Source organism: Coccinella septempunctata, chromosome 8 (genome assembly GCF_907165205.1).
Source record: "Coccinella septempunctata chromosome 8, icCocSept1.1, whole genome shotgun sequence".
NCBI lineage: Eukaryota > Metazoa > Arthropoda > Insecta > Coleoptera > Coccinellidae > Coccinella > Coccinella septempunctata.
In genome coordinates this window covers 13,015,966-13,043,475 of record NC_058196.1, presented here as the reverse complement: position 1 = coordinate 13,043,475, position 27,510 = coordinate 13,015,966, and the positions used below count along the sequence as shown (strand labels likewise).

Sequence of the window (27,510 nt, the reverse complement as noted above, 5' to 3'; positions counted from 1 at the left end):
ATATTTTAAATCTTCAGATTGCAAAAATTATGAATATTACATAATAGAAAGTAGGTATCATGAGTGTAAACATGCAAATATTTTTATATTCTAGAACTACTTTGTTTTCGAATTAAAGTGGCCCAAATTCATGACAAAATTGGCATTTCATGAATTTGTACCTCGGAACTTTCAGCTCTCAGATATTTTTTTTTGGCGTATGGGAATATTTTGAGCACGATCACCATGAATGTGCACATTACAACGAATAATTTCAACTGGTTAATGGCGCCTATCAATTCTGTCGTTCCGTTTTCTTCTTTCGAGTACATCAACTTATCTGCGCGTATTTCGTTTACCTTTTCAATTATATCTGGGATATGTTCCGAGTGGTTTTGGTTTTCCACCATTTTGTCAACTATATCTGAAAGCCTATTCATAAAGTTTTGAAAGGAAGAATTTTCGAAGGTAACGAAAGTCTTGATTTCGGTTTTGAATGTGTTGGATAAATCTTTTAACGATATACTTTCGTTTTGTTTCTCTGTATCTTCCAGTCGATTAACAATAAGAGCTAGTTCTTTCAAAAAATTTCCGAAAGAAGCATTTTCGAATCTTATGAATTCTTTTACGTGAGCATTTAAACTATTCGAAAAACCATACGTTAGGTTATTTTGTAAATCTCCAACAGCTCTCTCAAGATTCTGTATGCTCGCATTATTATTGCTGGTACTAGGAAAATTTCTGAAGAAATTGTAAAAAGATGTATTTCGGAAATCGTTCTGGAAAAAATACCTCATGCCGGCCATTATGTCCTCTGTATTCCTTTCAAGCATACTTTCTCTATCATCCTTACAAGATATACCATCAATATTTTCTGAAGAGAACGTTTGACCACTTATGAAGTCAATTTTATTGAACAAAAGTTGTGATTTAATTTGATGTAAAGTAGCGCACGTGAAATTGTTGCCATCCAGTTCAACAGCAAGAACATACTTTCTGTGTCTTTGGTGTTCAATAAACAACTTTTCAATTTGATTATGTTTCAGATCTAGTGTAAGCAGGTTTATTAAAGGATTGAATATGTAAAAGTGAAGCGACTCTAAACGATTCCAACTTAAATCAATGGAATTCAACATTTCCATACCGTTCAAGACGCCTGACTGAAGAAACTCCAATTTATTGTGCGATAAATATAAGAATTTCAAAGACTTCAAGTCTTTTAGCACTCCCGATTGTAAAAAAGTTATACCGTTTTCGGAAAGGTCCAAGAGAGTTAAATTCGACAAGTAACGGAAAACTCCTCTTTGGAGAAAATTGATATGATTTTTTTTCATTCGGAGCTCTTTTAACGATTTCATGGAACTGAACAATTCGGAGTTAATCGTCCCTAAGTTTATGTCAGAAAGGTCTAAACCTTCGAGGAATATGAAGTCTTTGAAGCATGCTGGTGCGATTCTTTCCAAAGCGTTACAAGAGATATCAAGTCCTTGCAAATTTGAAAGGGATGCGAAAACATCTTCGTTCATTTGTTTGATTCGATTGCTTCCGATGTATAAAATGTTGAGTGATCGGGGAAAACTGCTTTCGTTCAGAAAAGCGATGGAATTGAAATTACAAGATAGATGGGAAACAATTGAGTTTTTCAAACAGGCGGGAATATTAGTCAATAAGTTATGGTCCAAAATGAGGTTAGTCAGTTGAGGTACCGAAGCACAGAAATCGTTTCCAATGGTAGCCAATAAATTGTTTGATATGTTCAAGAGAGAGAGTTTAGAGTGATGGAAAATATTTTCTATAGATCTGATCTTGTTGAAGCTCAAATCTAAAATATGAATATTGAAGGATCCGTGAAATGATTCCTCCTCGATCTCACTTATAATATTATGGCTCAAATTCAAATATCTTAGATTCATGATGGAGTTAAAAGTACCTCTGACAATTTTTTTCAGCTTGTTTTTTTCGAGTCTCAAAACTTCCAGACTGGGTAAGTTTGCAAAAGCACCAGCCTGAATTTTTTCAATTCCCAATTCGGCCATCTGGAGTTCTTCTAGCTTCGGTGCATCTTGATGTGTGTTTGTTGGGATAACTGAGATATTACTATTTTTGTAGATCAATTTCCAGCAAGCACCACATACAGTGTAACCGGATCTCAAGTAAGGAGGTGCGTTTGTGCAAATTACGGTACGCTTTTTTGGCTGTGCTGGTACTTCTCTGTTCGTTGGAAATCCATTGAAAATGAGCCTTCCATTATTATAATCGTCATTGTTGTTATATTCTTCTTCCTCATTATTTGCTATTGTTTCACTGCCATAATCTGGTGGCGGTGGGTGGAAGGAGGAAATTTCCTGATGATTTTCTTCCTGATAAATACAGTCCCCGAATCCACTGTCTAGTTGTCCATTCGTCACTGTGATCAAGTGCCCATATATAGTCCAAAGAATAAGGGTATGGGAACTGACTTTCCTTGGTATCATTGTATTCTTCTGGAAATCAATATAATTAGCGGTTGTCTGAACATTCTTTTTCAAACAGTGAAATAAAAAAAAATTGGCAAAAAATTCAAACCTCGATTGAAAAGAATTAAGTTATATTTGCAGTCATAAAAAAAAGATTTGTTTATAGGTGAACTATTCTGTTAATGTCCTATGAGTTCTGTAGTTTATATATCTTGTATGTAGTATTCGGATTTCGAAAAACCAAATGACAATCGAATATCACTCTGTGATATTCGAAGTGCTGTATCTAAAAAGAAATTTCTTGTCCCTATGATAATCTCGTATCTGCGATGACACAAAAAATTTTGTTTTTATCTGCTTGCTCGGAGGAAAGTGAACTTATGTTACCTAATTGGCATAGGGAACGAAACTTCTCATACGACAAAACAATAATGTGTTGAAAGATCCAGATCTGATTATGGGCATTCAGTTGAATACTCAAAGGTTTGATACAGTGTGCTATCACTTTATCAAACTTTATCAATTGTTGATATTCTGCATCCTCAATACCAACAATCGAAAATCCAACACAACTAGACACCGTAGAAGAGACAGAAGATTTTAAATACTGAAGCAAAGCAAACATCCATTTCCTCACCAATAAAATTAAAAAGTATTTCAAAGATGACAAAAACATAAAAATAATTCCGCAGTGTAAAAGGAAAATATCTAACTTATATTCAAGATTAAAGGATCCGATCCCTAAAGAGGTGAAATCTAACGTAATGTACAAAATAGAGTGTAGTGACTGTCATGAAACCTATGTAGGCCAGACCTCCCAGTGGCTTAGAAATCGGATGGATTTACACAAAAGTGACATAAGAACTAACAATCCTAGATGTGCTTCATCTATTCATGCCAACAAATACTCGCATAATTGTGTGTCGAGATGTCATCGTGTGAAGATGTGCTATATGACCGCTCAGCGAGTCCGAGTGTTTCGGAAAATTCAGATAGAATTTGCAGTTATTGCAATCGAAAAAAAAAAGTGAGTGAAAACACCAAATGTTCCAAGTGCGATGAAATATTTTATCCCTCATGTTTAGTGAAAGCAGCCAGTAGGAAGAATACTACTTGCCACCGCGTAGCATCTGAAGAAGGTCAAGCTTATGACGAAACTTTTTTCAAGACGGAAAACAAGATACTTCGTATTGAAATTGAGTACTTAAAGTCACTTCTAGAAGAAACTATCTTCGTTAGGGTACCAGAAAAAAACTAAAATTCTTTCGGTTGGTAGAACTGCTTCTTTTTCGAGATTCAATTTTTTTTGATGCTTACTTCTGTATTCCTCCAGAATATTTCCCAGAACTTCTTTGGAATTACTCGCCCAGTTTCTGATTGTGAAGCCACCTCATCTTTAAGCCTTGATTACATCCGATGTCACCTCCTTTGCCTCCTCGATGGTATCGAAGCTATCCGGGTAATCATCAACATAATGTCTTTCAGTGAGTGCTTCGAATGCTTTCGGATAGGATTGTTTAAATTCTGCAGCGTTCTTCCTCATGACGAATTGAGGTGAGGTTGGTGATGAAACCGCACCGAATATCATGGCCACCATTTCGTACACTTCGGGATTTCCTTCATACGTTCCTCTACCTTTCCAATGGAAAAGCTGTGTATTTCTGTCTTCTGGTCTGATTAAAACTCTATGAAACATTTCTTGAATGTCTGCTGTTACTGCAATGTTTCTTCGTCTGAATTTAAAAATTACTCCAAGCAGGGAGTTCAACAGAGCGGGACCTTTCAGAAGAACGTCGTTTAGACTAACACCATTTGTTTTCGCCGCAGCATCGAAAACGAATCGTATTTTGCCTGGTTTGTTTTTATTGGTCACGGTAAAACCACCTACTTCCACTTTTTTGTTGTACTTCACTGTAGGACAATTTTCTAGCATAACCTTTTTCCACATACTCTTCAATTTTTTTTTCATATTCGATTCCAAATGCTTCATTTATAACCATCTTTTTTTCTATAGACTTGAGCCTAGTCAAAGCAGTGAATTCAGTGTTCGGTAATTCGACATCATCGTTTTTCCACAAGAGGCCAGTTTCCCATTTGTTTGGACCAATTATTCGCGTGGTTTTTTTAGGATTGCTTCAGCTCGTAGTACGTCCGGATTTTGTTCTTAATTATAATATTTCACTCCTAAACGGTAAATTTTGAATGAATTTTTCCCGAGTTCTTCCAATTCTTCATACTGATGCATAACAAAGTAGGAAAATTCGTCGTCTACTCGCCCCAAATAATTTCTGCCGATATTTCCCAGTAAAACCCATCCTAATTTTGACTTTGATAGAACTGGATCATTTTTCCCTCCTTCGTGAACTTCTCTGGCAACAATTAGGTCTATATTATCCTGTCCAATAAGAATTCTTGGTTGTGCATTGACTAAAGATGATAATTTTAAGTTCTGCAGGTATCGGAATATTTGTGACATACTTTTCATATCAACTGACTGAACCGGAAGACATAGATTTTTGACTGTTCTGACATTGTTCAGAAGATAATTAGTTTCTTCATTTTTTCCGAGTATCTGCATATTAACCCTTTTCGAATCTGTCCTCTCAGAGGTCATACTGTTTGTCCATTTTATCTTCAGTGCTTCACAAGGTCCGGTCGCACCAATTTAATCTGCTAACTTGGCGTTGATCATAGTAATGGTGGAACCTTCGTCGAAAAGTGCATATGTTAGAACTTTTCCTTTAGGACCAGTGAGTTCAACGGGGGCTATCCTTACAAGAACTTCGTTCTTCTCTCTTCCCTTGATGTGGCGATTGATTCGCTCTTCCAAATATGATATTTTTTTACTTTTACAGAATTTTGTATGATGGGAGGACGAAAGGCAGCTGTAACATACTTTGTTTTCTCTGGCCCAATTCCAACGCTTATCGATTTCAATTTTCCTGAAGGAATTGCATTTTTCAACGTTATGTCCGTCTTTCTTGCAATATTTACATTTATAAACTGTTTTCTCCTGTTGGATAGATGTAGAACACACATATTTCTTCCTTTTCTCTTGATCATGTTCTGGTACAACATACATAACAGCTTCGCTAGTTTCAGCTAACTATTGGGAGAACTCCTTTAGAGAAACCTTCTTGAGTTCTTTTTTCAGCTCCACAACTTTCCTCTCCCATTCCAATTTCAGGTTCGGACTTCTCACGACATCGCACAGTAAAGGAGGATTTGAGGAGTACTCCTCGCAGTTGAGGCGTTGGATAGTTACTGTTAAATTTTGAACTTTAATTGAGAAATCCAGAACGTTGTCCAATTTTTCTTCTTTCATATCAGGAATTTTTCTCACGGAGTCAATGAGATCTTGAATAATAACTTCTGGTTTACCATATCTCATCTCAAGGGTCTCAATTATTCTGTCTACCTCTTGTGTGAATGTTAGAAGAGCACTTACCTTTGAGACTTTTTTGTAACCGTACCATGTTTTCTGCTGTTGAAAATCCGAAAATCTTAGTATTTTCCCTGAATTGATGAATGAAGTTCATCCACTCCCCTGGTTCTCCGGAAAGTACTGGAAGTTCTTTGCTGAAAGATTGTCGAGCCATAAATTGTTTTATCTACAGCTCTTCCGCATATTTTCAGGATTATTAGAATATTTAGGTTTTTGTGAATTAACTACATCTTTGTTTTCTGGATTGGGATCGTACGTATTCACCCACTTTTTTACAAAAGACGACTTGCTGGTCACAGATTTTATTTCTTCGTCGTATGAAAGATCGCTAGAGTTTCTATATTTTAGTTGTGCCATTTTCAATTCAGTTTCTTTATCCAATAATTTCTTTTCGATTTCTGCCAATTTCCGTTCTCTTTCGAGTTCTATTTCTAATACCTGACAGCTTTGGGATTTTCAACTCGAAACTTTGCTGCTTTTCCGGGTTGTGACTGACTTGTTTTGGGAGGTCTCATCCATTTCTTTTTCGGACTTCATGAAAACTCCATTTTTATTTTCATTTCTCCTGACGTTGTCAAAGTCAGATTTTTCATATGCATATCTATACTTCATTCAATTTTATTTTAGCAGTCGGTTGGCCATGGGAATTTGACACATTTCACTCTGTATAGTACGAAAATGTGGGGTTATGAAGCTTGTCAAAACATTTTTGGTTTTTTAATCAAATCTATGTTTCCCGTTCTACGTAAAAGTTTCTGTTATTACATATTTTATCACAATGTCGAATCTTTTCGGAAAATATGTGACGAACATAATTGAAGTTTATACAAACTGATTGAAGGCATACTAAATCCAGTTCTTTGCATGGAAAATACAAGAGATCACTCAGTATAATATCATAATATGTAATATGCACTAGCTTGAGGAGAGTTAATGTTCGTTATCTTCTTTGGCATACATCATTTGTAGATTTCAAAAATATTAACCCGAAGATGAAATGCATATGATGCAGTGGTTGGGAATGGGTATCTCCCGAAGGAATTAACAGATAATTACAAGAATGTTAAATTCTTCAACAAAAATCATCTTGCATGAATATAAGTAAAAGGAATTGAAGGAAGTTTCAAGTTAAGATGCTTCATCGTTGAACAAAAATTTCACATGAATAAACAAGTAACAGGGCAACTTGCGCGTATTTGTGGCTATTCATCTTAATACATTGATGTAATAACGAGTGTAATAATAATAATTAGGTATTTATTAGTACCTTAAGACATTTACATTGTATAGGACAAGTCAAATGAAAAATAGAAAAATCTATTTTAGGGAACTTATTCTCCGATGACATTTATCGAAAATCCTGTTGTAAACTTTTCGCATTAATTCACTCAAACATAAAATTCTCAAATGCCACCACTTTTTTGGGTCTCCCAATGGAAGGAAATTCTTTGTCATCCTCTTCATTCACAATCTTTCTGATTGTGGAAATATTCAGCTTACATATAAGTCGTTTAGATTCAGATGAAACATTATATAGATTCTCTTACATTGAATATGTGCGCTACCGTCTGACGTATTGTTGATTTTAGAATATCAGGGTAAAACTATTTTAATGAGCGGACCTGAATTCTAAATAGCACTTCCTGAAACCCTGTCTCTTTTTTCAATCACTTTCGGCATTTTCGAATTTTTGTAATTCTGACATTAACGACATGTCATGAGTGCCAACCTAACTTCGTTCTAGTTACAAAAACTTGAGAGAATTATTTCATGGCCAACCGACTGCTAAAATGAATTTGAATGAAGTATACTTGGAGGTCTACCATTATTATTTTGTGGCTTTTTCTTGCAGGTAAGGACTTCGCAGATTTGTTCTCCATGAAGCCGTTCTTTTTGCTCGAAGGACCACTGATGTAATGACCGTCTGTTATTTAGATTTTTTATAATTTTAGGAGGAAAAGTTTTCGTGTCTGGAAAAGAGTTTAATTTTTTGACAATCAATTCAATTCAATTCAATTCAATTTTATTCATCATAAAGAAAATGTACATTTGAAATAAGAATTCACAAAATTGAGTTGCAGAACCTGCAGTCTAAGAAAGCTTGTATACTGTCAAGTTCTGCAAGAACCGATGATGAACTCTCTCCATCGAAAACAAACTTCCTTTTTAACATACACAGTCGATTCTAACATGAATCATTGCAACAAATGAATTATTTACAATAAAATTGAAAGTTCGTAGTAACACCCACAGTTCTGATTTTGTCATTGGGAAACTGAAATTTTCAAGAAGTTAGTTTTGTATTCTATAAATGTGAACCTTGCAATAATACCTACGGAAAGTAACACTCCCTTTATGATTCGACTCCCACTTGTATGATGTAATACAGCACACTTTCAACATTTTAAGGACTATTATGATATATTATATAATTATATATTTTGTTCGTGACAGTACGGTACTGTCCAAGCTGTTTCCATAGTAATGAAATTGGTTATTGAAACAGAGATGTGATTGGTTAAAATTTATTTACGAAGAAAGGTGATCCTCCTAAGCAACCCATCTCTTTCGGCTTGCACGGGGCGTTTTCCATTTTGATTATAGTTCAGTGAAGTGGATATTTTCAAAAAATAGTTCAAATTCATTTCATAATAAAGTTCAGTACACACCAAATTCGTGGCAGAATCTTGACAAAGAAGTTAGATCAAAAAAGGAGTTACCTCGGGAGTTACCTATATGAAATATTCCAAATGGAAAGATTCATGAGAAGAAAAGATGTATTCCAGAATGTGCTCATGTTTTTACATTATGTGAAGATAGAAAGATGAGAATAGAACAAAGTGGTATATTTTTTCTTGGATTGAATGCTATATTGAGAAACACTCCTGAAGCATATTTCAACAACAGTTGAAGTATTTTTATGTGAAGTGTTAATGTTGATTACCCAAGTTTCAGTACTCTCCTCAAGCATATCAATAAAAAATTCTGATTTCTATATATTGTTCAATATTTTTTCCCCAATATTCAATTTCCTATTGATATTAATTCACTCAACTTACTTTCTATAAGAAGAAATATTAATCTGAATAAAATAGTTCCGTACTAGTTTTTTTTTCATTAATACGCATAAAGACAGAAACATAAATCCAATATTCCCTTTGCGTTGATAGTCATAAAAATTATTCTATATGGTGTCACCGAACATCCTCCTCGAGATATAAAGAATCGCCAAATTCCAACATGACTGCATTTTTTCATAAACTTCCATTGTAATATGTTCGAAGTTTTTCACACAATTTCAACACAACTGCTTCTATTCATTCCTAAGAACCATTTCTACTCTTGAAAACTCTCAAATATTATTGTTCATTTGCTAAAAATAGGTGTTTAGAAGTTATCACTGTGAAGGGGTTTTCAGTTCAATCACTTCCCAAACAACCGTTCTTCTTCTTCAAATAAATACACAAATCTCAAAGCAACCCCTCAAAATTTGATGATTGGGATTCCGAAGAGCGATCATTTTCACAAGTTCACTACTACAATTTATCCCTTTCTCAAAAAAAATTTTTTTTGCGTATCGCAGACTTGTCAAAATCCGCTCTCACCGTATAAGGGATTCGATAGGGGATCGACTTTCAGGCATTTATAATTAAGGGTGTCCCCTAGCACTTCCCTTAACGTTCCCTAAACGTTGGGGAAACCGAAATTGAAGCTAGGCGTCACTTAAACGGGCTTAGGTATTCCTTAAAATTTAGGAATCGTTGGTGAAAACGGGCATTAGAGCAGTACTATGTATTAAACTCATGCATCATTTTTTGACGTAGATTCCAGCTGAGCAGTAAAAAAATGGGTTCTCCTTTGAAAAAAAAAAGAATTATGAGGTTTTGTCGTAACTGTCTTTGATATTGAAATGGGAACTCCCTGTTTGTTCAATGAAATTTTTAATTTATGAATAAGAAGATGCATTGGAATGTTTTTTTGATAAAAGCTAGAAAATTAGGAATTTTCATGCAGAAATCTACAAGTTATGAACATCGGAATGAAGCTCTTTTTGTGGAAATTTTAAGGGCTTTTCAGATTTCAGATGAATTTTTTGAGAATAATATGCAAGTCACACATCCAAACAATGTAGAATTCAATGAGTAATCTGATTATCGATGAAAAAATTTGGTATTACAATCAAAAAACGAAAGTTGGTAGGTAACATTTCCAGTGAAACCAGAAGCCGAACGAATCTGAAATTTTTTCCAAGAATTCATCTCTCCTAATAAAGCTCAACTATAAAATTTCAAGTGTTAATCTTGTGTCTTCATTTGAAATATTTTAAAGAACGTTCTTCGTGAATCATCCTGTATATGTATTCTCATTCGCCATTTTTTACCCATATCACGAATAAGTGAGACTTAGTAGACACTAAGTAGACCTAAGTAGACACAGGAAGGGGAAGATTGCATAAAGAACAAGAAAAAGTGTGTCCAACATCTCTATGCTTATGTTTAGATTTACTGGGCGACTACTTCGTTTTTGTTTACGTTCTCCCCAATATTCGAATGTTCATTATAGTATTTGCGTTTGGTGTAATGGTCTTTCGTTCGTTTTGAGACTTGATTATCAGGAATTTCGTTGTCGACATGGCTGGAAATTGTGTAAATTGTGGCAAATATGCTGAAAAAGAAGACTCTAGATCGGGGTTAACGTAAATAAAAACATGTTGATTTGGTCACAGAAAGTTCTTCTTCGTAGCTGTGCTCTTCTCTTTCCTCTATCTACGGTTCAGTTTGAGTTTTGCTGTTTTTTGATCTTAACATCTTTTCATACGTCAAAGACATAATGCTTGAATGAAACGATGTATTATGTTTTTTGTACAACTGCCATTAAAAGTGACACATTTCATGACAACCAACAGTGTTTGAAGTGATTGTTCTCGTGGAAGCGTGTTAAAAATATTTTTTTCTACAAGCGTGCGCGTTCAACCTTTTTCCCGCACGCATTTCAAGTTGCAAAGAGTCACTTTCCCAAAAGGTGAGGGAAAAACGCCTGCTATTTCTTTCCCGCACGCATTTGAGTGCGAGAATGGATTAGCAGGGGTTTTTCCCCCACGCAAATATTATAGAATAAATTGAATTCTATCATGTTTGATAGAACGTCAACGATGAGAAACCCATAGTAATGACATGAAGAATTACGTCTGTCGTTACGTTATATATGAATTAATCAAATGAGATATGATCTGTTTCGTGAAATGGATACATTTATATATTTCAAGTGCTTGTAGAAAAATATTGTTCCTAACTCTTGCGGAAAGTGTCTTGCCCGCACTCAACTGCTTACCCGAACTCTGCTTCGCATCGTTCCGGCAACGGCAGTTTCGCGCGGGCAAGTATCACTTTCCGCACTTGATAGGAAAATAACTATTACCACTAGTATTAAGAATATTTTTACCACTTCATTTTCTTATGATGAGATCAGATACAATTGAAATAATACTTTCAGTAATGCAAATTTTTTACCTATCGATATTCAACAATCATTACTTATGAACATTAATATCAACCATACAACTAGAACAATTGCTAACATTAATGCCTTGCGACGTTAGGGAGCTTCCGAGGGAGCTTCGCAACACATTATTAGAATCCTCAGTCCCATCATTACTAGTAGAAACCAGAAGTACAATATTGGATGATGATATTCCAAAATCTGCTGACTTGTTAGAGGTTGGGAGAATTTTTTCCGCAGTGGCATTTCTATAAGCAGTGGCCGCTCGTGACAGTATGAGATGATGAGGCATATCAGGAAAAAAAACGGACCTCCAAGGAATCGCCAAAAACGGTTCGCTATAACCAAAGTTCGCTATAAAGGATAAATGTAAATAGCTATCAGGAATCAATTATTATTTTTATTCTCTAAAAATTGGTTCTTTATAAGCGAAGTTGGCTAAAAACGGAGGCGTAATAAACAAACATTAGTGTATACATATCTACACATAGGAAAATAATCCTTTGCCGGATAATTATGTAAAACTTCACATATTCTTGGTAGATCAGCCATAAACTAGTTGTACTCGTTTTCTTTGAACTAAAGCTTTCAATATATGTTTATTTATATCATCGCATATCCTATAGAATGACAATAAATCGCTTACAAGATTCGAGACTACAATGAGTCCAGTTGCTCAGTTGATCCTAGATTACATTAGATTTTGACATTTTCGTTCAATTCTGTCAGGTTAATCTAGAATCAATTAAGATATCGGCTTAATCCTTAACTGAGCATTCGGGCCTAAGTATATTCTCAAAGATCAACAAAATACAAACTCACACAAGACATGGCAAACGCGGAACTACCAATTCACAACAAATGAAAACTAACTATCTCCCACTTCCGGATTAACCCGAACCGTGCAGAATAGTTGCAGTTTGCCGAGGAAACGATCGCGGTTCGAGGTCCGAGGCATGCCTCAAAATGATCATTAGAAGCAGAAGCTGCTTTCAAAGGCGTGTGGATATATTCTCGTCTCATCGATGTAGATTACGCGCTAGACAAGAAAGCGCGTAGGACTACTTGAAGGGGAAGTGAGATGAATAGAAGAATCATGAGATTGAGCTTGAATATTGTTGAAAGGCTGTGAGTAGAGTCCCGACTCCGGACTCGTGTCCAGTTCCGAGTGAGTTCATAAAATTCGGGACTGATATTCGGTCCCGAATTCAACGATGCAGTGCACTGGTGCAATGAAATTATTAAGCAGTGAAAGGAGTAGCGAAAAACTTAATTTTCAGTACAAATCACAAGCTTATACCCCGTCATATAGAAACAATGATTCATATTTCAATCGTGCATGTAGTTAAAGATGAATATCTTGTTAAAGTATATCTCATTTTCAAATCATCACATTTATAAAAAGAAAAAAGGACATTCTTGAAATGAAACATCTATAGGCGCATTTATACCAAACGAGCATTATTCGCGAACACTGTTTGCAAACAGTCATCGGCACCGAACAGAGTTCGCAAACCCTATTTTCGAACGTTTCAGAGAGCTCGAGCGCATTTCGCCACATGCCGGTCAAGTAACGTATCATTATAAGGCACTGTTTGCGAACAATGCACGCAATATGCACAGGCGGTGTAAACACTCATCGAGGCCGAATAAAGTTTACGCAGCCTGTTTAAAAACGTTTTAAAATGCTCGATCCCGTTCCGTCTCATGTCGGTAAACCGACGAATCATCAAAGGGATTCGGATTTTCTTGCACATCTGGCGTCATATCATCGAAAACACCTGTGGACCGTGATAAGTTATTGGGTCTTGGTATTTAATTTATTTTGAACTTTAGGGAGATCTCTTGAATCGTGATTTCATAATTAATCAATTCATTTGAAATGGAGTCCATTTACGATAGCTTCACAGACAGACGGTAATAATTTTCGATATTGATGGTTTTGAAATTCGGTAAAGGTATATGACACTTCCATAAGAATCTCCCGTAGCCAAAAATCGTTAGTGCCAGTCTAACCGACGCAGGAATGCTCTCTCGATAATTGGTGTCTTTCTTGACACTTTTTCCTCAATTTTGGCGAGTAATATAATAAAGTCCGATAATGACATGCGGCAGAAATTTCTAAAAAGTTCAGTTTCGTCCGCTCTCAAGTCATCCAGCAGCTGGGTATAATTTCTTCCTTTCAGAAAAGATTTCACCCAGGTTGTTCGTCTCCTCCTTTGGCGTAGTTCTTTCATTTGAGAGATTATTACTATCAGAGACTCTGATTACTATAGATTCAGTAGAAATTGCAATTTTAGATAATGAGGGCTCCATGTCGGTGCACTTTAGAGAGACCTCGTTGAATTATCAAGAACAACTGCTCGTTCGGACAGGCGCGGGCTGTGTGAACACCTCCCATTCGAAGTTTTCGAACGTTTGAAAACATTTCAAAACGTTGTGAAACGTTCGAAAATAATGCTCGTTTGGTGTAAATACACCTTAAGGTGAACATTTTAAACAGAACCACAACCTTTACCTTTTTGGCTAAATTTTCATACACCCAAAATAAAAATACATTTTATTGAGGAGCCGCATCATCATTTCGTATAAAATATTATACATTTTACAAATATATTCGGCAGCTTCCTTTCTCGATCACATTTTTTTATTAAAGAATGGCCGTAAGGAAGAAGTTCATTTCTGAATCAAAAATTACGTCTGGCAATTCCTCTGTATCAATTTACACTAGACAATTCTCAACTTTCTCACTAGTTAGAATTGCATACTTTGCTACAGTTTCCATTCTCAAATTCCAAGATAGTATTTTCTTCTGTCTTTTCAATCTTGATTCAGAAAAAGCCCACACTATTTTTTGATAAGGAATCACTTCTTGAATTTTGTCGCAACTATTCATAAATAATATTAAGGCGCATTTATACCAAACGAGCATTATTCGCGAACACTGTTTGCAAACAGTAGTACGGGCGGTGTAAACAGTCATCGGCGCCGAACAGAGTTCGCAAACCCTGTTTTCGAACGTTTCAGAGAGTTCGAGCTCATTTCGTCACATGCCGGTAAAGTAACGTTTCATTATAAGGAACTGTTTGCGAACAATGCACGCAATATGCACAGGCGGTGTGAACACTCATCGACGCCGAATAAAGTTTACTAAGCCTGTTTCAAAACGTTTTAAAATGCTCGATCCCGTTCCATCTCATGTCGGTAAACCGACGAATCATCAAAGGGATTCAGATTTCCTTGCACATCTGGCGTCATATCATCGAAATCACCGGTGGACCGTGATAAGTTATTGGGTCTTGGTATTTAATTTATTTTGAATTTTGGTGAGATCTCTTGAATCGTGATTTTATAATTAATCAATCCATTTGACATGGAGTCCATTTACGATGGCTTCACAGACAGACGATAATAATTTTCGATATTGATGGTTTTGAAATTCGGTAAAGGTACATGACACCATAAGAATCTCCCGTAGCCTAGGCTGACCAGATTATCCAATGTTCAATGACGGACGGACCTGATCAAAAGAAAAATTTTTTTTACCATTTTTTCCGATTCAGCCCTGATAAGAAGATATAGCCATTTTAGGTTTTCATAATGAGCTGTGCCACCCCTGGAAAAACAAATTACCTTCAAAATAACTAAATGAATCTGTGACGTCTGTGGATCTTTCAAAAAGAGTTGCATTCGGTCAAAATTACCCAATTTTTCGAATTTCACAGATATCTTTTATTTTTGAACTTCAAATTACTCGAAAACAATATTTCCAAATTCATTTCATTCGATAAAGCCTAGAAATAACATTTTTTTATATTTTTTAACAACCTGTATCTTTTAAACCGAGTCGATTCGGAAAAAACGGTATAGGAAAAAAGTGTTTCTTTTGACCTCAAGATTCTACTGTGAAATATTTGTACGAGTCTAAAAGACTCACCCTGTATATGATTCCAGCTACTCAGTTTCCTACAAGGTATGGCGATAAAAAAAATCTATTTATTGAAAATAGAGAAATAATAAAAGTCTATTACAACACAAGAACGAAAATTTAATAATATTAATATAATGGTTGTGCATTACACTGTGGAATGAGAAGAGTGCTTCAGGCGTTTCTAGAGAAGCTTCTTCATCCCCAAAATTTGAATGCCTCAAATATTTGGTCAGGGAGGAAGACGCTGCTGCATTAAATTTTTTTTTATGTTCGTAACTTGAAACATGCCGTACATTATCTCTTCTTCCTTCAAATGCAATCTGAATTGGCCCAAACACTTCGTACATTGGACTTCAGAATCAAGTTTTGTGTTTTAAAAAATGGAAATTCTTTCGAAAGATCTTCCATAAATTTGCACTTTCTTTTTTAATATCCATCTCAAATAATCTTGAGAAAAATACTGAATTAAATTTAAGATTTTGACGGACATTTTGACGGACGTTTTCCAGTGACGGACTTCTTGGACTATTGACGGACTGTCCGTTACAATGACGGACGTCTGGTCACCCTACCGTAGCCAAAAATCGTTAGTGCCAGTCTAACCGACGCTGGAATGCTCTCTCGATGATTGGTGTCTTTCTTGACACTTTTTCCTCAATTTTGTCCGATAATGACATGCGGCAGAAATTTCTAAAAAGTTCAGTTTCGTCCGCTCTCAAGTCATCTAGCAGCTGGGTATTTCCTTTCAGAAAAGAATTCACCCAGGTTGTTCGTCTCCTCCTTTGGCGTAGAGTTCATTTGAGAGATTATTACTATCAGAGACTCTGAGTACTATAGATTCAGTAAAAATTGCAATTTATTGCAATTTTTACTAATTGCATTATAGATAATGAGGGTGCCATGTCGGTGCACTTTAGAGAGACCTCGTTGAATTATCAAGAACAACTGCTCGTTCGGACAGGCGCGGGCTGTGTGAACACCTCCCATTCTGAGTTCTCGAACGATTGAAAACATTTCAAAACGTTTCGAAACGTTTCGAAACGTTCGAAAACAATGCTCGTTTGGTGTAAATGCACCTTTATACGATTCGCGAACATAACCTCAAAACTCTTTTACAATTGTCGGTACTGAACAAGGATCCCGAGTAAGGCCAAGAGACTTGTTTGGTAATTGAGTCATTTGAATTCGTCAGTCGGGACTGGACACAAATCCCGAGTCGGGACTCTAGTCACAGCCTTATTGGCTACAGAGATACAGTGCTGTACGGTATGATTGGAAATTTGGACCGATGGGATGATGAAATGGATTCATAAAATATTTGATTAATACGTGTAATTTCCAGAATTTATTTGGCCTCATAAGAAAAGCCGTCACTGTCTATAAGCAATGGAATGATCAACATAGCCATCGGCGTCGTAGACTTCCATCCACCATGTTTTTTTATTTTCGTAATATTTGCTCCTTATTCTGCTAGCAAAGAAGCGGAGGATCTGCAAAAACAGTGGCTTGTATATTGATTTGGTTCTGGCAGTTTGAGGAATTCGGCAACAAATAGAGAGGATTTTCCCAAATGTATTTATACCAACTGGACTGGCAGTGCATTTTTTATTCATGTATTTCAGGAAAAAACGATGATGTTTGATAACAGAAGGGTGCAAAGTACTTCTCAATAATACAGAAAAAACGATTGACTTTCGTTTTTGTGTTTGGACTAATGATTATTTAACAAATCTTTTACCCATCTTATTTTATAGAGGTGTTAGATAATGGAAAAGAAATCTTCATGTCTACTCAAAATTTTCTTCATTAAAAACGCGACATATGTTGCGACCCTCACAAAAATAGGGTCATCTCCAGGCATATGTTGAATATTTTCAAATCAAAATTATTCACTGTCAACGACGAACCGTCATATTATAAACACGTGTGACCTGACCATACCCTCTTGGGTATGTGAGCCAGTTTTATGGATTGGAACAACAGTGACGTGTCTCCAAGTAGAGGGAAAAGTGCTGTTGACCCATATTCTGTTATGAATTTATGGATATATTGGGGAAATCCATAAATTCATAACAGAATATGGGTCAACAGCACTTTTCCCTCTATCGTTAACATGTAATATGAGCAAAATTCCAGAGAGAATCATAAACAACAGACTCTGGTGGTACCTTAACAAAAATAACTTGATAATAAATGCACAAAGTGGTTTCCTAAAACACAGATCCACCCTTGACAATCTGGTACAGTTTCACACTGAAATATTGGATGCCTTTGCGAACAATCAGGAAATCACGGCTGTTTTCCTGGATATACGGCGATTCGAAATACTGAAACCTTGAGATCCTGGAACATCTATGGCAGAATGTATCGATATACCAAGAATTCCCTCACACAGAGAAAATTTCAGTTTAGAGTCTGAAATGAGCTCTCCGAAATACACACCCTCGAGAATGGAGTACCACAGGGATGTTAAATCAGCACAATCTTATTTATAATTGCCATGAATTAGGTATATAATGGGATTTATGAAGACACCAGTCAAAATGTCAATCTACGCTGACATATCCTGATACTGCAGAGGCCACAAACAGACTGTCATAAAACTTCTGCAGAATGCCATCAACCAACTCGAAAATTGGGAAAAAACTACAGGCTTCACCCTCTCCATATCAGAATCAAAAATAATGTCATTCACAAAAAAAAAGCCAAAAAAACATCCATCACCTGGAGCTATACGGCAACCTCATCGAAAATGTTGACAACCACCCCTTTTAAGGAATTATATTCGACTCCAAACTGACATGAAAATCGCATATTGAGAAATTGAAAGCCGAATGTCATAAACGATTGAACATCATGAAGGCGTTATCAAACAGTCAATGGGAAGCTGACGAACAAACCCTTCTTACCATTTACCGCACCCTTACTCGATCTAAACTAGACTACGTATGATAGATAGATAGATAGATACTTTATTGTGTCAACTACATTTCACAAATGTTTACACTCGTCACAAAATTATCAACAATGGGAAAAAAAAATATCATCACAATATATAAACATTACATACCAAACTAACTGAAGGGCCAAATTCCCGAGAAATTGAAATCAAAATACTCATCCAAACAATAAAAGGCACACTTCATCAACATCGACTTTGCGGTTTTTTTGAAAAGCCCCGGATGAAAGGACTTCACAGTCAATGGTAGTTTATTATAAAGCTTCTTCGACAGATAAAAGGGCCCATTTTGTGTTCTAGTGAGAAGACAGAAATCACCGCGAAGTAGATGTCTGCCTCTTGTAGGGTAATCATGAAAATCAGCATTTACCGCAAAATGGACAACATTGTTGTGCGCAAAAATCAAAGCTTCCAGAATATACGAACAGGGAAAGGTGAGGAAACCACCCTGAACAAACGAGAGTCTGCAATCACCAAATATCCTATCACGTAAAGAAGAATTCTCCCAGGCAAGAATTCCATACCTGAGAAGAGCTTCAATTGATGCAAAATAAGCTGTTCTAAGGATATTAGGAGATAGACGATTTGACAGACTCCTGAGAAGAAATATACTCCTACACAATCTCCCCGCGAGCCGGTCCGCATAAAGAGAATCAATGTCTCTCAAAGGAAAAACAAGCTTGACGGTCTCCTGCTCATTTATTACCAACCTATTAGAAGTAAACCAGTCGAGAGCCCTCGACTGTGCAGCCGCAACTTGCTCAAGCAAGGCAGCCAGAAAATCAGAGGCCAGCGAAAAAGTTGTGTCATCAGCAAAAAGAATTGTTAAATAGATGCCCAGGAACAGTGGCAGATCATTAATGAAAATCAAAAATAATAGAGATCCAAGAATAGAAACGTGGGTCACTCCATGGTTGACCTACTTCCAATCAAGTATCTATTCGTCAAGTAGGAGCCGATTAGTTCACAAGCAGAACACGGCAATCCACACAGTCGAAGGCCCTCGCTACGTCCAAAAACAAGGAGATGGAGTACTTACCCTCCTCAAAACAATGAATCGTATTCTCCATGAACTTTAAGATTGCATCAAGAGTATTTCTACACTTTCTGAAACCGAACTGATGACCGCTGAACAAGTTATTGATTGATTGAAGTAATTGGAACAAAGAAGCTTTTCAAAGATCTATAGTTCTTTATATCACTAGATTCGCCCTTCTTAAACAAGGGTTAAACCTTCGACATCTTAAGGCAGTTGGGATAAGTACCATCCCTAATACATAGATTGAATAGTTTGGTGAGGGGTTCCACCATATTATTAATCTTTCTCTTGATCAACGTTGGAGAAAGTCCATAAAAATCTTTGCTTTTGCTAGGTTTCAAGGAATTAATCGCATCCCTGACATTATTGTAGGTAACCTCTGAGAAGGAAAAAGCAGTATTCTCCATCATAGGAATTATGTATACCCACGGGGTCAAAAACCTGATCACCCAAATCATTCAAGGTTTCATGTGCAGCGGATGCGAAAAAGTTATTGAACTCATCTGAAGAAAAGTTTGGGCTGGTTGTATTTTGAAAATCATTTTTATTCTTCATCAAAGACCATATAGTTTTAGCAACATTATTAGAATGTATAATAACAATGTCATTAACCTCGATCCTAGACTGCTTCAATCCCTGCTTATATTTCAACGTAAAGCTATTACGAGCACTTTTAAGATCTTCAGTTTGAAATTGGGAATACATGTTATTAAGAAAATGTAGGTTATCACGCATATTATTTAGTTCACGTGTGAACCAATGGACACCACCATCCTTACCTCTAGATTTCATTACCCTGACAGGAAAACACAAGTGGGATGCATCGGCAATGACATCAACCAAAAACGATCCGCAACGTTACCACCCTCATCATCCAAGAAATTCCATGAAAGAGAAGACAACACATTATGAAAAAAAAAGCATACCCTGCTCAGTTAAAGGTCGAAAAGTCCTAATCAAAGTATCATGCATTATCTCCGCTGGAATGTCCACCTCCAGCAACTGCGCGCGATGATCGAAAATTATGTATCATATAATATATGCCTCTGCCAGTAAGACCACGCTCCAAAAGCTCAATTGCATACAAAACACGGCATTAAGTTTGGCGACTTAAGAATAAGCCCCTCATTAAGTTTGCCATGAGAAACAGGAAAACTACGTTTGTTTCTTAGAAGAAAATCGCTACAACTCACATACGCAGCTAGAATAACCGCAGATACAACAAACCCGGTGAGAAATTCACTCTACCAGAAAAGATATACTTCCTTATACAATCGATATCCTAAACTTAATACCTCTCTATTCTACGAAATACACCAGAAAATACCTCAAAATCAATTATTACAAGTGATGACTCTCAAAACAACATCCGAAGCCCCCTGAGCATGCCTTTTCTCGTCTGTGATGATTCTTTGGCTAATCAAACAAAATCTGACATGTGTCCTCAAATAGTACAAAAAATGTTCCTCGAAAAATTGAACTCCATCAAACATGACTGCATTATCTACACTAATGCATCTGAATCAGAAGATACTGTTGGTTGTGCATTTACTACAACCGAAAACACAAATAAATTCAAACTCACAACTAGTAGCATTTTCACTGGAGAATTATTCGCAATTCATCAAGCAATGAAACATATTGAGAAGAATACATTCATGAACACCGTTATCTGCACCGATTCACTTTCAGCACTTCTCTCAATAAAATCAAGTGGTCCTTCCAATCCATTTGTCGGAGAAATTTTAGATACCACACTAAAATTTCCCAATAAAGTAAAAAAGCTGCCTTATTATGGATTCCATCACATATTTATGGGAATACCTGGTAACGAAAAAGCTGATCGGGAGACAAATGACGCCAGATATACAGGTACGAGTGAATGACATAACTATAGTTATATGACCTTAACAGTTTCTGCAAGAGAACCGTCTTGACCGAATGGCACATAAAATGGCAGCAAACACCTTCCAAGCTTAGACAGACAGAGCCAACCCTCCAAAATCACACTTGAAAATTTGTAGCCAACAGGAGAAATCTAATTACACTACGAAGACTACGAATCGGGCTCACTTTAAGGGAAAGTCATACCTCAAGAATCTCCATTCAAAAATGGCATACACTCGTTCCCAATTTACGCTTTCACTTTCTTACGTGAAGCCTTGATTTTTTTTAATCGAGGTTAAAGGACGTCTTGATGTCACCCAGTCTATTTTCTGCAATTTAGATGTTTTTTTATGAGAATAAAAAACTTGAATTTCAGTGTCAATATAACTTGTTTTCACAATCATTTTTCGACGGTTTTTCGACATATTCCGATAACAAAAATCACGGGGTGACATCGGCGATTCAATTCTTTTTATATTGTAAAGATTCCATAGCGATATACGCCAAAATTACGCTGAAATTCAGGAATAACTGAAAATTATTAAAAATTTCTAATATTACCTCTCACGTGGTAATTTTTACTTTTCAACTGACTCAGTACGTAATTCAGGCTATTGCTCAAAGATGTGACACACTTTCGTATTTGGGGTAGCATCCGTAAAGCAACCAGTGTCGAGCGTAGCGTCATCATCTCGAATCGTTTTTTTTTTTTTTTTTTTTTTTTTTTTTTTTGTGTAGCAGGGGGAAAATCTGCAAACAGACGAACACACCCTCTCCTGAGGGGGAACAGTGTGGGGATTCTCACTCTCCGAGCTCGAGACCCACTAAAAACCCTTAACTGCTTCTTCATAGGTTCCGGGCATTTTGCCTATTAACCAGTTGACTCTTATGGTTTCTGGACTCTCACACGATCATAGTCGTGTTGATATTTGTATGCTGCCTATAGCTTTTATAGGTTAAGCTCTTCTTTGGTTACATTTAAATCCTTACCTGATCTTTGGGTCTTCGGTAGTAGGTTCTTGACCTTCTAGCTTCTTCCGTTGGATCGTAGTCGACTAATCTTCGTAGTTCCTCATTTGGATGTTGTTTGGCTTTGTCGAATATCCTTTCCGCCTTTCTCTTCATAAATTCTGTAACTGGTTCCCATTCCAAGTCCTTGTAGATTTGTTTGTTCCTAACAAACCAGGGTACGTCCATCGCCATTCTAAGGAGTTTATTCTCAGTGGCCTGTATTTTCTTGATGTGGGTCTTGACTGCGAAGCCCCATGCCGCCGATCCATATGTGAGTTGTGGTCGCGCAATTGTTTTAATCATCGTCAACTTGATGTTCTTATTCATATGACTTCTTCTGCCTATGAGTGGATAAAGTTTACTCATTGCGGCTTTTGTTTTATCAACTGCACATTTGATGTGGTTTTTCCATGTAAGTCCTCTGTCAAGCGTCACTCCTAGGTATGTTGCTTCATTTTTCCATTCAACCTCTTCTCCATCAACTTCAAGGTTTTCTTCCATCCTCAATCTTCTCTTTTGCAGTAATATTGCTTGAGTCTTTCTTCCATTGATTTGGATTTTCCATTTGATGCACCATTTGAGTAATTCATCTATGGCTTCCTGCAGTCTCCGGTGTATGATCTCTGGGCGTCGATGTCTGAACGCTATTCCTGTGTCATCTGCGTACAATGTGAGCATATTTCTAGCATTCTTCGGGATATCATAGACGTATATTACATAAAGCAGAGGTCCAAGTACCGATCCTTGAGGCACTCCCGCTTCTAATTGTCTGATTTGAGAGGTTGCTCCATCTATTTTCGCATAAAAGTTTCTATTCCTCAGATAGTTCCTTATAATCTTGCATAGCTTGGTCGAATATCCTGCTTTTTTCATCTTGTAGATTAGGCCTTCGTGCCATACTCTATCAAAAGCTCTCTCGATATCCATCAGAACTAATCCTGTGGCCTGTTTGGTCTGCATTCCTTCGGTGACGTATTCTATGAGCCGTAGTAATTGGAGTTCAGTCGAGTGTTCTCGTCGAAATCCAAATTGTTCGGGTGGAATTATCTTCAACATTTCTGTTTCCTCATTCAGCCTTTTGGCGATAACCCTCTCGACGACTTTTCCTAGTGCTGATAATAGGCTGATTGGTCTATAATTTTGAGGAAATTTCCGTTCCTTTCTCGAATCGTATGTACTACTTCCCCCTACCCACTCATATATCTTCACTAGAGAAGACGTTCCCAAATGCTACATTTTCAATGCCCATCTCTCAGTTGAGCATATTTTAGCCCAATGTCCAGGCTTACACACCAAAAAACAAAAAACCTAAGAAAATAGAAGATGCCCTCAACATTGAAATTCCTCAAGTGCTGAATACCCTGACCTTCATTTGGGATATTAATATAAAAATATAATTGTATAGTTGAATTCGTATTGTAAAGCCCCTTTGCAACAGCCGAGAGTTCTGTAGTGAATTAACTCGAGAATTCATGCGCCGTGAATTCGTTAGAGTTACATACGCACTTTCGGTAGAATTCACTGTTCAGTTGCATACAAAATAATCTCTGTCGTTTTCTTCCAAAAATTGGTAGAGAATTCTCCAAAGAATTCTCGTTTGTTGCAAATGGGCTTAATGGCTTAATTATTCGTGTATTTAATAAAAAAAAATTATTCGCTCCGCTTATTTCACAAACTTTTTCACTCACAAAATAAAACATCACTTTCAACACTCATATCATAAATAAGTTTATGTTCGACTGCAACACTTTATTTATGAATTCGTTTAGAGTCCATAATATAATTGACTACTTTATTGGACACCACTTTATTAGACTCAACTGTCACTATCATTCTGTCAAGTAAATATACTAGATGCAAACAACACTTTATTCAAGGAAGAAGAATTGAACTTCGACATAAAAACAAAATCATGAATTACTATTCTAAACATTAGTGTGGTAGTGAATAATAAAAACACATTCTTTGTCATTATGAAAATGCATGCCTGAGGAAGTCGAGCTCGAAGTGGAAGCACAGTTTCGATCTGCAATACTCTTGATGCTAGAATCAACTACTTCCTGGCCCAATATTATGGTGTCAGCACTTATTTTAGTACTTTTCGATTCATCTATGTAGTCCATAGCGAAGAACTTTTGTGAGCTTTCAATTCAATATTGAAGTATACCAGAATACTGTCTCCTGTCGATTTTACAATTTTCTTTCTTTTCCACCACTTATTATAGGCCGCATACATATTTTCATAAGCACTTTTAGATTTAGTGGGTAAGAGAGATTCTTTGGCGCTTACGGCTGAAATATCTGAGCTTTCTTCTCCAGCACTATCTATTTTTTGGATTATTATGACGTTTGTCACAAAATTAGGGAGGTAAACAACTGTGTTTACTAAGGTTGCTAAGGTCGCTGGTTACTAAGGTAAGAAAATCGAAAGCACACTTAATGTTTTTCAGTAATAAGCCATTTCAGAAAATAAAATTTCTGCATTGCAGTCCAACATAAAGCTTTGTATGCAACTCGTACATAATTAGGCTTTATGGACTTGCCCAAGTTATTGGCCTCGCTCGCTTTGCTCGCTCTGCGTCCATAAAGACCTAATTTATGTACTTGTTACATAAATAGCTATTATTTTGTACTTTCATTAAGGTGAGAAGGTTGTAACTATTCAGTATTACAAAAAATCGTATCTCAATATTGAATTCATTTGGTCAGTACCTGATGTTAAGTTAAACTAAACTATATATTCTTTTGAAAAAGAGTGTTACAAACTTTTACAATCTGAAAAACAATGGAGCGGGTGTAAAGAAATAGCAACAAGGGACAGATCCTAAAAACCTGTTCCTCGTTCCAGAAAACTGGATGACATGGTTTTCAGCAGAATGAGTAATAGATTCTCTATTATTAACATTACAGCAATTACAGGAGTTGCTAGAAATTACTTCCTCTTTGGTCCAAACACTCATTTTCCCTATACTAGTGGTAAGGAATTTTTTTTTATTTCTGATTAAAAAATTTTAGTTCGCAAACCAATGGACGCATTCCATTGAGCGATATATTTTTAAGTAGGGAATTAGGTGCTTTACAAAATCTGTCTCATACAATTTTTCGATGAAACGGCTCTTCAAAAAGTTATTAGAGCTTGAAATGAAATGTTTGTCGAAATAGCTAAGTTTACTTTGATATCGGGGAGAAATTACTGGAATTTATTTTGAAAATTAGGAAATCATTCTCTTAAGTTGAAATTAATATGACTTTATGAATATTTAAATCATTTATGACATCCCCAAATTGTCAAACTCAACAATTGTTGGAGAGGAAGAGTTCTATTCTCTTCACAATCATATTATTTATCATCTCTTATTTCTCATTTACTTGGGTCCGAAAAAATAATTAGTTTTGTGCCCACTTTCGGATTACTGTTTGATTTTGAACTCAGTACTTGTCTTCAGTTTCAGTCACAATAAAATTTTGTGTATTCAGTATTCAGAATTTTTGTAAACTCAAAATGACCGCGGCCAAAAAAAGGCGAATTATCAATTTTTCCACAAATCTCTCGATATTTGTAGTATTGGTAGGCTGATACTGTTGTAAGATATTGTGATTTTGTTTAGAATATCGATGAAAATATCAATTAAACTTCTCGGATTTTTCAGAGAATGTTTCAGGAATTTTCTTTAAAGAGTCATAATATGAAAAACTGCTCTACAAGTTGATGTTGTGGTACAAGCTGAGCTCTACGTTTCGAGACAGAAGATCAAGCTTGAAAATTCCAACGCCTACTTGAAGACGATTTTTTTCGGTTTTTTTGGGATTTTTCAGAGAATGTTTCTGGAATTTTCTTTTAAGAGTCATAATATAAAAAACTGCTCTACAAGTTGATGTTGTGGTACGAGCTGAGCTCTACGTTTCGAGACAGAAGATCAAGCTTGAAAATTCTAACGCCTACTTGAAGACGATTTTTTTCGGTTATCTCTCAGAGGGACGTCCGATGAGAAATTACTCGCTGGAACTATTCAGAACATGCTACAGTTTTTGTTGTGCTAAGAGTAACAAAGAAGGCTGTGTTAACGCGTGAGGTGGAAGTATTATCACACCGATATATTCTGAAAAAACTGAAAGAATATCTCAATTTGAAATGGAATTATCAATATTTTGTAACACGTTAATACTTATTGAACAATTATGTGAAGGAGAGAATATGAAAATGACATGGAGAAAAATACTGAGTATATTTGACCAATCATTCCTTTCCGAAAGAATTAGAATGAGTGTAGGAACTCATTTATATTTCAGTGCAAAAGATTTTATTTTTACTTCCTTCATATTTCCTGTGCTATGAATAATCGAAGTGAATTCGTGGAAATAATCACATCATTTTCGGGATATTTTCGTGGGAACTGTACAATATTTGAGACATCTTAGTTTAATTGGCAACGAATTATTGATGATGATACTTCAATAAATAGGTACTACAGCCAGTTATTTCCGGATAAGAAAATTCCGAAAATATTCGAAATAAATTATATATGAAATTATACACGGAAGTCATTTTGATGCAGGGTAACATATCTCAAAATGAAAAAAATCAGGAACTCACCCTCTGGTTTCTCCTAATCAACACATTTTATTTTCACAGAGTATTCAATCACTGACTGCAGGCGTGAAAAATATGGGGAGTCACCAAAAGGAAGTATTTATCTAAAACATTTCATTGGATGTGAACGTTTTCAAACTGAATTGCGATATGAATTCGATATCTGCATCAACAACTATTTTTGTGTTGATTATGCATTTTCCATTCAATATGACGGATATAAATGATGAATTGTGCCTTAGAATGAATATAGTGCACGACATACAAAAAAGAATTATTTGAGGATTCATAACAATTTATGCAATAATTTGTACGAAGCGTACCTCAGGAGATGTAAGAGAACGGTACGCAAGAATCTAAAATGTTCATCGAAAAATGCACAAAACAATGAGAAGATCACAAACAAAAGAGTTGTCATTTTTTTCAAATGGAAATACCACTTTCTTTCGAGATGAATAATTGATCAATTCTACAGATAAGATACTATTATCTTCAAACGAGCAATAGGTAATAACGTAATTTTTCGACTGAGAGGATCATCGAAAAGTTCTATTTCTCCGCTAAGGTCGCCTGTAGGAAAAGTGTTACTATGCAAAAGATTAATTGGTTACCATAAACTAAAAATTCTCTAATTCAAACGTCATTTTCATTCGTTAAAGTAACATTGAATGTACAATTGGTCAATGTTTCATTTTAAAAATTGAAACCATATG

General features: G+C 36.0%; 1 protein-coding gene across 1 annotated transcript; it reads right to left on the bottom strand.

The window, feature by feature from the left end:
- On the bottom strand, positions 1 to 26,955 carry LOC123319053 (leucine-rich repeat-containing protein 15-like). The gene is made up of 2 exons (XM_044905897.1): positions 26,801 to 26,955; positions 1 to 2,462 (listed from the first exon to the last, which is right to left on the bottom strand). The coding sequence occupies exon 2, from the start codon at positions 2,451 to 2,453 to the stop codon at positions 129 to 131; it is 2,325 nt and encodes a 774-aa protein (XP_044761832.1). The 5' UTR covers positions 2,454 to 2,462; positions 26,801 to 26,955; the 3' UTR covers positions 1 to 128.
- Between the last annotated feature and the right edge of the window lie 555 nt (positions 26,956 to 27,510).

Excerpts from the sequence above, each read along its gene's own strand:
- LOC123319053 (XM_044905897.1), bottom strand. The coding sequence starts at position 2,453 with ATGATACCAAGGAAAGTCAGTTCCCATACCCTTATTCTTTGGACTATA.